Source organism: Pteropus alecto, unplaced genomic scaffold (genome assembly GCF_000325575.1).
Source record: "Pteropus alecto unplaced genomic scaffold, ASM32557v1 scaffold1197, whole genome shotgun sequence".
Lineage (NCBI taxonomy): Eukaryota > Metazoa > Chordata > Mammalia > Chiroptera > Pteropodidae > Pteropus > Pteropus alecto.
Window position 1 is genome coordinate 342,316 of NW_006441068.1, and position 12,641 is coordinate 354,956.

At 39.4% G+C, this 12,641-nt stretch overlaps 2 protein-coding genes across 2 annotated transcripts; both read right to left on the bottom strand.

Moving 5' to 3' along the window:
* Positions 1–3,594: 3,594 nt before the first annotated feature.
* On the bottom strand, positions 3,595–4,185 carry RNASE11 (ribonuclease A family member 11 (inactive)). Its single transcript, XM_006918331.1, has one exon. It carries the CDS (start codon positions 4,183–4,185, stop codon positions 3,595–3,597), a length of 591 nt encoding a protein of 196 aa, XP_006918393.1.
* Positions 4,186–8,360: 4,175 nt separating this feature from the next.
* On the bottom strand, positions 8,361–8,798 carry RNASE12 (ribonuclease A family member 12 (inactive)). The gene has a single exon (XM_006918300.1). It carries the CDS (start codon positions 8,796–8,798, stop codon positions 8,361–8,363), a length of 438 nt encoding a protein of 145 aa, XP_006918362.1.
* Positions 8,799–12,641: the final 3,843 nt, after the last annotated feature.

The window sequence follows — 12,641 nt, forward strand, 5'->3', positions numbered from 1 at the left end:
AATCCTGCCTTGATAGTTCTGGAACACTGTGTAGGGGGTAGATGCTCTTTCAGTTAAATTGACTTATTTTGTCTCAGGGCTATCCCTGAACGCTCTGAATAAAAAGCAGCAAACTTTTTATTTTTATTTTTTTCCTAATTGGGACTAGAACGAGACATTCTTTAACTAGAAAGCAAGCTTTTAGTTCATCTAATCTAGTGGTGTTCAAACTTTGGAATATATCAGCAAACCTAACACTCTTGTAAAAACCCACATACTATAATACTTTCTCTAATCTATAGAACATAATCTTCTGGATTAGGGCCCAGGAATTTGTATTTAATAATAGCTCCTGAAGTTATTAAATTTGTCAGGTTAAGGCTAAAGTGATGGAACAAAATCTCAAAGTATAGTGGATTTTAAAATATACATATTCACTTCTCTCTCATATAACATTCCCAAGAGAAGTAGTCCAAGTTGACAAGATAATTGTGTTCCTCAGTTATTCAGGCATGTGGCTTCCCTCCCTTTTGCCGTTCAGGTCATTCCTAGGACATTATCTTCATCTACATGATTAAATCACACTCATGTACATTTTGGGAATCTAGCTGTTGGGAAGAAAAAAATCACAGGTGAGGCTGGTCCAATGTCGTAAGACCTGGACCTAGAAGTGGCACATATCACTTCTGCTCAGAGAGCCTGGGAAAGAACGTCTGGCTGGGCAGCCCTGCACCTCACTGTACCTCTTTGTCTTGAGAGCAAGTAGGGTGGTTTCAGGTGAGCAACCTGAAAGCTTCACCACAGTGATCCAGATGCATATCTAAGTCTGAGAACACACATCTAATCCAACTTTTACATTGTGTAGATAAGGAAATTGAATTCCAGTGGTGTGAAATTACTTTTTGGTCATTTTACTGACATGATGAGTCAGTAAAACATATGAGGATTTACCTATGATGTTGCAAAGTCTCCCTCTTTACTTTAGCATCATTCTGGGCACTTGAGGCCAGGAACTTGTTTCACTTCAGGATTGTTAGTTAAAGAAACTAAGTGCCCTTCATGTTGAGAAAATAAAGGGAATGATTAGAGATAAGAAGGGCCCTTCTCTTATGCTAAATAACCCCTCTCAGTATCCCTTTCTCACACCTCTCTAACACTTCATTCCAATTTTCTTTCTCAGCCCAACTCTCCCTTCCGTGACCCTTGTGATCAGATTGGTCTCTTTTATTACCTCATTTCATTCCCTCTAATATTTCCTTTCAGCTACAGGGATATGACACATATCTGCCCCTCAGTTATTTTTCTAAGAAGTACAAGAGAAAAGTAGAAGTGGAGCTTGTGAGATTGAATGGGCTAAAATGATAGAGTGAGAAAGGGAGGAGGAAGGGCATCAAGATCGGCCTACCATAGGAGTGAAGATAAGGACACAAGTTCTGTGAACTATGAAGAGAGCAGCCTCAAAACAACACAGACTGGGTAGGTGCTGGAGACGGGCTAGGAAAGAAGAGAATGGAGTATTAGTGGCCTTGAGAGCCACAATGAAAAATGTACAGGTAAAGCTATGAGAAAAAGGAGCCTTCTGTAGTTTGGGAACAGAAAAAGAACATTACGAAAACTTAATGTTTTAAAATTGGAAATCCCCTGCCTATTGTCATCATGAGGGACCTTAAGATGCACATTATGTCAAAGGGGTGACAGGGACTTGAGGGTAAGAAGTCCTAGCATTCAGGAACCCTGCCTTTCTATGACACCTCCACATTCAACATCTTTCAGACTTCATAGTATGATGGTTACACAGATCCTGGGAGATCAGGGTACCAAAGGCTTGGAACCCAGACTTCTGATTTCTTCAGAGAGCAGAAAGATTTGATCTTAATTGAGACTCTTTAGAGGATATGTCTGGCCTAGAAAGAGGTATCCTGGGTCTTTGTTATTTTGTCCTGCTAAAGGAAGAAACCTTTACTAAATTCTGAACTAAGCTGGATTTGCTTCTTACATATTACCAAAAAACTCTTCCAGAGCCTGAATAGTTATTTTCTTTGGGGCTGACATGACTATCACCCAGAGCTGGACTTTACAGAGGATTATACTGTGGAAAAGAAGTTACTCAAATTTGAACCAAGAGATTAGACTGCTCTGCCATGAATAGAACACCCACCACTACCACCATGTCCGGTGAGGGGGTGGTAGCACCAGCCTCACCACAGGGAACTCTCTTTAGAATGGAACCCAAAGAGCACCTCTCCCATCTGGGACCCTGGGTTCAACTCCTACAGAGAAGGGAACTTTTGGCCCCAGGCATTTCCTTCTATGACTTTCTGCTACAGCTGCCGAAAGCAAATTGAGTGCTTATCGCATACCTATTTTGCCAAGCCCATAGTGATCATTTAAGCAGCCACCACACTGACAAGGAAAACCCAGCTAAAAGGTACAAAAATATCTACCCTAATGCTGCATATTGGTTGATTGTCAGAGTTTTGTAGTTTTGATATAATGAGAATTCTGCACCAAATTGAAAAACATCGGGAAAATTGATATATGAAGAGCGATATACAACAAAAAAAGTATTTCAGTGATGTGACATTCATTTACATGCCTTCATTTAAAATTAGGACATTAAAAATGAGTGGTCTCAGGATAGAGGGGCGATGTAAGATGAGAAAACAAGAATACATAGGTCCTCATTAATGAAGAAGATAACTGCCCATGCTTTCTATAGAGCTTTGAACCATAAAGATTTACAAATAAATAATTGGTAATAAAAAAAAGTTCACTACAACATCAGAAAATAAGGTTGAAGACTAATTTTGCCTGGCATTTGGCATAAACTTCCTATTTTCTATTTCTATCTCCTTTATTCCTCCATGGCTTGCCATTCCTCTCCCCCAGGGAATCAAGACTATGCTTGAGTAGAGATTGCAATAAGCGTTTTATTTCTTCCTTCTTGGCAATCTTTGACATAGATAGGAATAAGGATAGAGAAATGAAGGTTACATAGGGCTGGAGCTTTTGAATGAGGGCAGCAGCTAAGGCAAAATATCTTTTTCCTCTGGCATCTTCTGGAGGACAAGCAGGCTTCTGGTTGCATAGGAGAGTGCTCACATTCGAGTGCACACATTAATGCACACATTTCTTTGAAGAGAAGCAGTGATAATAATATCCCCTATGCCCATTTACTATTCCTTTGAATAATTTTGTGGCAGTACAATTAATTTTCAGTTATCTATATTGGTTTTGGGCCTCGTCGCCTTAATTCTGTCAAGTTGAGTGAACTCTTACTTCTTGGCTTTATAGCCGATCTAAGATGGAATTTAGTTTGGTTCACAGAAAGTGTGTGTGTGTGTGTGTGTGTGTGTGTGTGTGTGTGTGTGTGTGTGTGAAAGAGAGAGAGAGAGACAGAGAGAGAGAGAGAGAGAGAGAAATCTGCATTCCAAGATCATTTATAAATTTTAATCAAGTTATCCACAATTTTGGATTTTTCATTCCTCCAGTTAGTATAAATAGTCAAGAGTTTACTATAGTGCTGAAAGGGTATATGTGGATAATAGAAAGCAATAAACAATAATGATAATGAGTATGTCTTTCTTTAGATCGTAGTCTCACAGTCTGTGGGATTTACAAGTTAGAGCCACTAACTAACAAACTCATCAGAGAATGACCTGTTAACACTGCTAATATTTTCTTTAGTGATGTAACACTGTGGTACTGGCACTTGGGGAATCCTTTGCCCATAGTAAGCATAGTAGTCTCCGGTCCTGGGCTGTCAGAGCAGTTTATGCCAAGATTTTCTCCACACTTGTAGCTGTGGGCCTTGGGGACCCCGCGGATCACTTCCATGGAGCCAAGAATAAAGTTATTGCTTAACATGCATGACCCATTAACTTCTGAAACTGTTCTCCAGTCCACTGTGTTATTGCAATACTCTTTGTCATTACTTAGACTGTTTCTCTTAGGGAATCCATACTGTAATCTTCCGAATGTCAATAATGAGGAAGACATAATGTCCCTGGACATGCTAAGGCCGAAATCATGACATAACAGAGTCAAGTTCGTTAATACCTCAATGGTCTGTTTTTCTTGGTTATTTTTTGCTGTGTCATATTGCATCTCTTCCTCTGAAAATTTTTCTTTAGTCGTCTCCATTTTGCTTCCTGAAGATCCTACAAGAATCAACCCCAGGCCAAGTAGCAGCAGAGAGGTCTCCATCTCAGACTTAGGGTAATCTGTTCTGCAGTAAAAATAAAAAGTAAAATATAAAAATAAGGAGATAGCTCTCTTTTCCTTATAACAATTCCCAGGATAGACCCGACCATGTAACTTAAGACCCTGACATCTGTTAATGGCAGTATGATGCAGTGAAAAGACAATCAGCTGTGGAGTCTGAAGGACCATCTTCAAATCCCTGCTTATCCACTAACAAACAATTTACTCTACCTCATCTAACCTCAGTTTCCCCATGTGAAAAAAAAAGGGGGGGAAATGTGAGAATTATATAGGATTTTCCTTCCTTTACTCCTTGTCTATGATCTCATTGGAAGGATCTGTAATCTTCCTAGAATTTCACCCTACACATTTCTCATTAGTGCTATATCTCCTACATACTCACACATTACCTAGCACATGGCAGCCACTTGAAAAAAACCACAATATTATTTTCCCCTTCTCTCATTCTTTTCCCCCAATTGATTCCCAGTTATGGGATATCTGTCTTTACCGGTTCCTTTGGCAAGTTGATCCTGTAGAGAAAGCTTCCAGCTTGTTGCAGGGCAAGAAGTAAAATTGTATTTGTTTCCTGTGAGTTTCTGTTATTGGGCCTAAGTGAGAGAAGGAGGGGCAAAAAGGAGGTAGGTTGACTTGTATGAGATCAGAGGAGACAACGTGGAACAAGGTTGCTCAGAGAAATGAACAAAATGTCCATTTAGCTGTCAGAATCCCAGTGACCTAGGCAGCACCAAGTGCTTCCTCTTCTGTGAAATATTCCTTGTCTATTTGTACTTTAACTCAAAATGCTTTTTATTTTGCTTCTTTGAAATCCTGCAGCATAGATTTTACTGCACTTCATTTTATATCTTTTTTTTTTTTATTTAGTTGATACATGTTAGTCTTTTCTCCTTTTATTAAGGCTAAAAATTCCTTGAGTCTGGAACATAATTTCTGCTTCTTTTTATTCTGTACAGAATCAAGCACTGAACTGTGTATATTACTAGTTTCTCAACAAGTTTGTTTTAACAACATTAGTATGGCTTGACTAGTGTAGAAAATCCTAAACTTGAGGTCAATGCTGGAAAATTCATGAGAATCCTGGAGAGAATAGTTACTCAGGGTGACAATTTTTTCTCTTACTCGAGAAAGATCTCGTTTTTTCCTCTTTTTTCTCTCCCACCTCTAAAAGCTTCCTTCCCTTGTGCTTATATCTCCTGCATTATCACACTTATTTACCTTCTAATCACCATTCCTTGCCCCTCTAATTCCTTTAATACACATCTTTTCTAGAAACACCACTTGCAATGACACTACTTCAGAAACCTTGAAATATTCCTCATTGCCTACACAAGATAATCTAATCCCCTGAGGCCACTTAGTCAAGGCACTACTTGATCTAATATCAACCTGATTTTCAGGGTTTATTTACCATTATTTTGGTATGCAAACCTGCTCTAGTCAAATAAGTGTGACCCCCTCTTTCTGAATTAGCCCTATTCCATCTCTCCATTTTTGCTCCTTTCTTGAATGCCTATTCTTTTTTGCCTCTTGAAATCCTTCAAAGCCCAATTCAGATCCCATCCTTTCATTGACACATTTTCTCACTTACTTAAGTCTCTCAAATCCATTCCTCATTTCTCTAAACTTCTTATCACACTCACTTCTTATACTGTCATTTGACATCAGTATACATGAACTTGTATTTTTAAAATTATATTTAATTTTAAAATGTCCTGTGTGTAAAATTAGACCAAAGACCCAGTACTAAGAATATATAAGCCTAAATAATTGGATTGCTTGATTATCAATAGATTATTAAGAATTAAATAAATATGTTCATGTGTGTGCCTTGAGCATAGTCTTGGTATGGGTCGAAGGGAGGAGGAAAGGATTTAATTGTTTCCTAAACATCCTCACCATCAACATCAATAGTGAGGTGATAATAAGAAAACAGAAAGACAATAAGGAGAAAAATAAACAAGAAGAGTAGTGCAGATATTCCCAGTTTTTCTGAAACATGTATTTCAAGTGGGCAGAATTTGTAGCTACCTAGGTTTGATTTGGGCTGCTAGGTGCCCATTAAAAGAAAAACAAACAAACCCAAACTACAAATGTCAAAAACATCACAATTCATTGGAATTGGGCTTTGATCACTATTGAATGAAAATACTCTGAGGACAGATTCCACTGGACAGTCTCAATTACCTACTGACACTTCATTGGGAATGCATTTACCTGTAAGATTTTGCTTTTAATTAGAAGGAGGGAGGTCAGGTGAGGAAGGGAAGAAAAGTTGTTGGGTAGGAAAGAAAAGACAAAAAAGCCTAGAGAGAGGAGTAGGAAAAATAATAAGAATTCAGAACATAGAAACACATTTCGGCTACTTTAAAGTTTCACCCAAGAAATGATGCTGCTACCAGGACCCAACAAGTCATGTCCTAGGAACCACCTGTTTCTGCTTAGCATCTATTCGGATGCTGATGGCTCTGATCCCTTGGTGACATTCAAACTTAAAGAAGACAACAGTGACATTGGGATTCTCACAGAGAAATAGATAATGAAACTCAATTGTGAAAAGGCCACCCCAGATGGGTGAGCCTTGCCCACTTTTCAAGATTGAAGTGTCACCCTTCTCCTTCCTTAAATCTAATAAATCGATTAGAACTTGATACTTACAAAAGATGAAGTTAACAACTAGCATAGGTGTACCTCCTTTTTTTGATCTGACCTTGAATTAAGTACAAATAAAGAATGCAATAGTTGAAGTCTCTCAACTGAAAAGATCAGAACAGAAAGGGCCCTTTGAAGCCCATACATCGCCAGTGCCTGCTCGAGCTCACTGTATGAATTTCTGGCTCTCACTTGCAGGATTGAAATGTCATAGCTCAGAATTAGTGACCCCATAATCTGGCATCCCTTATTTCTTATTGCTCCCCAGTACTTACAACCCTTCCCTCCTACAAGGCCCATGTCTATACTACTAAGAAAGAGAACTGTGGCATAATTGGCCTGGAAAGAACCTCAAAGATTATCTATTTCAAGCTCTCACTTTACAGGTGTGAAAACTAAGGCTCTGAGAGGAACAGGACTTGATCAGAGTCCCAGAATTAGGAGCCTCTCTTTCTCTTTCTTGTCTTCCTTTGCCCTCTATCTCTAAAGATTCTCTGCCCATAGTCGAACGTGAAAGAACTAAATGACCAGTTCAATTGTAAGAACTAAAAGGGGAAAAGAGTTAGTTGTCTGGGGCAAAGTCTTTTCTGTTTCCTCTGGGAATACAAAGAGGAGGTACACTGAACTCTGAGAGTCTCAATCTCTCTCTCTGGGAAATCCTTGTCTGTTTCTCTCCAGTCTTCCAGGAAAATGGTTTCTGACCAGTCAGATTCCATTCAATCTCCTTTTCTCTTTCTTTCAAGGTGCAGAGGGAGCTGCTGAACAGGAACAAATGCAGCTTGAGTTATATATATCACCTTTAGAGAAAAACCTAAAATATGACTCCAATTGCCTCTATACCTAGGGCCAGGTCTGGGGTTAGGGTGAAATGAATGGGGTACTTCCTCCAGGTACAAAATTCAAGGCGGTACCAAAAAGCCCAGTAATCAAGATAAATATTAATTTAATGCAACATTTAAAAGCAGATTTAATTCAAAACAATCCCTGATGAACAAATATTAAAATTTTAAATAACAACATCTGACCACAGCTCATGTAACTCGTCTCATCCTAAATTCAACCCTTGATTTAAAAGTCAGGTATTTTGCTCACCAGGGCTTTTTGCAATAACTTTGCTGTTTTGAAAATATTATTAATCTAGATTACTAGGGGTTTTTTGGTGCCTCTAAAATTTTGCACGTGAAGTGAGTGCCTCGCCCACCTTATTCTAATCCCAGTCCTGCGTAGGATTCACTCTTGGCTCTCATCAAATGACCCAAAGAAAAGGGGCAATAAATTGAAACACATGCATAGTTTATGGTTTAATTTAATAGAACTTTTTTTTATTGAAGTAGGACAAAAAGATTCCAGCTCAGAAATACTGGAAGGACAGATGAATTACCAATGGCTACCCATGTCACTCAGAGCATTACTCCATGTCCACAGTTCAGGTGTGCATCAGGGAGAATAAGCACCAGTGCCCCTGAGAGAGAGGACAGAGGATCTCAGATACAGGTGCTGGTCTCAAGTTATGCAATATATCTCTGAACATTAATTGGCCCCATGGCATCACAACCGACAAGAATAAACCCCTCCGTGGGGGAAACGTGGTACCTGCAGGAAGGATATCTGATACCTTCAATGAGTTTACAGACTGTCATTTTGAACTTTGTCTCACTCTGGAAGCACAAAATGGTGGAATGATTTGGGCAAGCCATTTTTTGGGGAGAAGTGCAAACACTATTGATTTTTCGAGGCCTCTCGTGGATGAAGACATGCTCCTTTTTGCAGGTGTTGTCAGGTCCCTTGATGATTCTTTGTAAGATCATGTGGTTGCAGTACCTTACAGGAAAGTCACTCCGAGGGTAGTCCACATGCAAGTGCTCCATGTTTGACACCATTGTTTCCTCATATAACTCATTTTCCCAGAATAGAAATATCAGGAAAATCATCACCATTATTATCATCAGGGGTATGAGTCCCTTTACATCTTTTGCTTTAATTCCTATAGAGTAAGAGAAGACAGAAGGTAGCAGAGGGTAATCGAGTCCTCCAGCCCCAGCCCCTAACTTTGCTCCTCCACCATGCTGACTCTATAAGAAACAGCTGGAGGAAGAGCTCTTCAAGAAAGCCCTTTCTGACCATTTCAGCTCTCAGTTCCTTAGTTATTCTCATTTTCTTTTGCTTCCATAAGCTCCTTGATAGCAAGTATCTGATCTCCTAGTTCTCCTGAATCTGTCAGAGTTCTTAACACAGAGCTGAACATACAGAGGTGTTCAAAAGTACCCATGGCTGATTGTTTTATTCCTATTGCTGAATGCCTTCCTTCCCATAATCGTCTCAAGCCTGATTCTGCCCAATTGCACATGCCTTTAGCACTGTTTTCTAATCTGTTCTTTTCAATTTTTTCCCAATCTCTCCTTCTGTCGATTCTATTTGGCTCTGTGCTAGCTCCTCTTACCTTTCCTTTTTGCTGCAGCTCTCACAAGTATCATATCCTTGTGATCATGGGTCTGAGAAAGTCCTTTGTGTCTCACTGTTTGCCTGACAATAACTCATAGGGAGCCAGTTGACTGTGGGGAGGGCCAGAGTGGAAAGAGCAGAAAGGGAGGGGCTTGTAGGGGAGTGTGCTTTGGTGCCACTGAGAAGGTAGAGACAGACTTTACTTTCAGAGAGAGAGGTTCTGAATGTGTCCTCATTAAACAAGCATGGATTTTTCAAAAACATTTATTGACGTCCTAATGTGTGCGAGACACAGTACACTCTATTTTCCAAATTTTCAGCCAGTCTTTACTGCAAACCTGTGAAGGAGCAATTCTCTCTATTTCATTAATGAAGAAATGAATTGCAGAACAGTTAAGGTGGAGATGGGAAATAACAAGAGTAAGACTAGTCTCACCTTCTCAACGTTTGAAACTCCAGTTTCGGCAACTTTTATTACCACGAAGTATCCAGGACATGGAAAATTAGTGAATGAGGTCTTAGTAAAAGATCAAGGTATTGAGACAAAAGAATCATTTTTGTTGCTATCATCTCCTGGTCATTTGATATAGGAATGGGAAAACACTTAATCTTACCTCTTCTTGCCCTGAAATGATTTCTCTTTTGGAAAGACAACTCACTTCATAGTCTCCTCTGTACAAATCTGTGTCTTTCTAACTGGTAAAAAGAAAAATATTTTGGGGTGAAAATGGTCTTGAAAAGACAGAGAATACTGGAAAAGGGTTCAAAGAATGTGTCTCTTTCTACATAATGAAAGCATAATCCCAGCCCATGAAAATGAACAACCAAGAGGTTATTATTTATTTCCCAAAGACTTTCATTCTGGATGTCCTTTCAGAGTTCAAATTGACCTGTTTTGGATATGTGTTATGCAATGCCATAAAGATGTAAGTACATAATTAATTTGCGCACCGTCTTCCAGAAACATTTTCATTGCATAAAGAGAGATCTATTTAAAGAGATTATCATTACACATTTCCCAAGTGGCTACTAATGACAGAAAACTAACAACAGTAATCTAAAGAAGATGGAAATCTATTTTTCATCTAAAAGAAAAAGAAAGCTTGGGGTAGTTAGTTCAGGATTGGTGAGATGCTTCAAGGTGCTGACTTCTTCCATCTCAGCATGTGTCTTCCATGTCACAGTCCAGATGACTGCTCCAACCCTAGCCATCATATCTGCATTCCAGCAAGCAGGGAGAAAAAAAGCACAAAAAGGGCATGGCACTGCCTTCTAAGGATACGTCCCAAAATTTCACACAGTATTTCCACTTATATCTCGCTGGAAAGCATTTGGTCACATAGCCGTATCTAACTGCAAGAGACACAGAGAAATGTTCGATTTATTCTGGGTGGGCATGTGCCCAGCTAAAATTCTGGTTTCCAATTACAAGAGAAGAAGGGAAGTCTAAACACTAGAGGATGACTAACAGCCTTTTTCCTGCTTGCCTTCAGGCAAACATTGTTCTGGAAAATGTTAATGAGTGTGCTTCAAGGAAAAGAGTTTCTTGATCAAAAGTTTGAGAAACACTGTTAATTTTAATTCTTCCTTTGTAGAGTCACAAGATCCACAAAGCACAAAATGTTGAGAAACCCAGTAACAGAGAAGTTTGTTAAATTCAGAATTTTACAAACTGATTTGAGCATGGAACTTCATTTGAGGGACACCACTATGAACATACCTAAGGAACAGTGTTCTGTGGAATGTCAACTTGGGAAAGGTTCCAAGTGACTGGGAGCCATAGACGGCATCCTCGGTTCCAGGCATCGAATGGGAATAAAGGAAACAGTAAGCAGAAGGGAACAGAACCTAAATAGGCCCAGTTTTTTGGATTTGGGAGATTGTCCTCACTTTAAAATTCATATAACAACAATTCGAGCCCATCTTTCATCATTATTAGAATTCTAGTTCTTTTTCTTAAATCTTTCAAATTCTCCCTGGGAAGTGCTCTTGTCAATGGACCCTCAAGGCTCTCTCTGCTCATCCTGGCTTCTCTTCAGTGCTTCTCTGCCCTGAGCGGCTTACCTCCCGCCTGCTTCCTGCTCCTCCTAAAACCTGAGTACTCTAACGCACACTACCCGCAGGCTATGTGGTTTAACAAACTTTCTGGAAATTTTTAATTACAGAAGAGAAGAAATCTTAACACTGACTCACGTATTTACTACTCCTGGCAGCCACCAGCAGGCCCTTCAAAAAAATACCCTTTCTAATTGTCCCTTTCCTCTGCCATTTTGATGTGGGGTGTGTTTATTCTCCTTATCATCCCCTGCTTTATATTTCTTCCCCAAGAGACGATCATGTCACAAGAGTGGGCTAAGGGCACTCTGCTTTCTGAGTGCCTTGCACACAGCTGAGGAAACATGGATTGCCCACATCAAATAATAGTAATGGAAAGAGATTGTAGAAGGCATTGGGGAGGACAAATGACCCCACCACAAGCCCTCAACCACTCCTTAATCTGCTACTGCCTGGCCCCCGCAGACTTTTTTTAAATTAAGTCTATTGGGGTAACATTGATTAATATAATTATATAATTTTCAGGTGTACATTATAATTTGACATCTGTATATTCTATTATGTGTTTACCACCCAAAGTCCAGTTTCCTTCAGCTACCATATATTTGACGCCCTTTACCTCGTCTACCTCCCCTCTCCTCCCCGACCCCACTAGTAACCACTACTCTATAGTCCTCTGGTAACCACTAGCCTATAGTCCATGTCTATAAATCTCTGTTTGTCCTGCTCATTTGCTGCTTTTAGGTTTATATCCTATATATAAGTAATATCGTGATTTTCAGCTTTTTCAGTTTGGCTTTATTTAGCTTAGCATGATTATCTCGAGGTCCATCCATGTTGTCGTAAATGGCAGTATTTCATCTCTTCTTATGGCTGAATAATATTCCATTGTATATATGTACCACAGCTTCTTTAGCCAATCATCTATCGTAGGACATTTTGGTTGCTTTCATGTCCTGGCCACTGTGAATAATGCTGCTATGAACATTGGTGTGCAAATATCTTTTTGGATGTGGGTTTTCAAGTCTTTAGAGTAAATACCCAGTAGAGAACTTGCTGGACCATATAGTAGATCAATTCTTAGTTTTTTGAAAAACCTCCAGACTGTTTTCCATAGTAGCTGTATCAATTTGCAGTCCCACCAAAAGTGTACGAGAGTTCCTTTTTCTCCACATTCTCACCAACATTTGTTGTCCTTTGATTTATTGATGACAGCTATTCTAACAGGAGTGAGGTGTTATCTCATTGTAGTTTTGATTTGCATTTCCCTAATGATTAGTGACCTTGAAGAT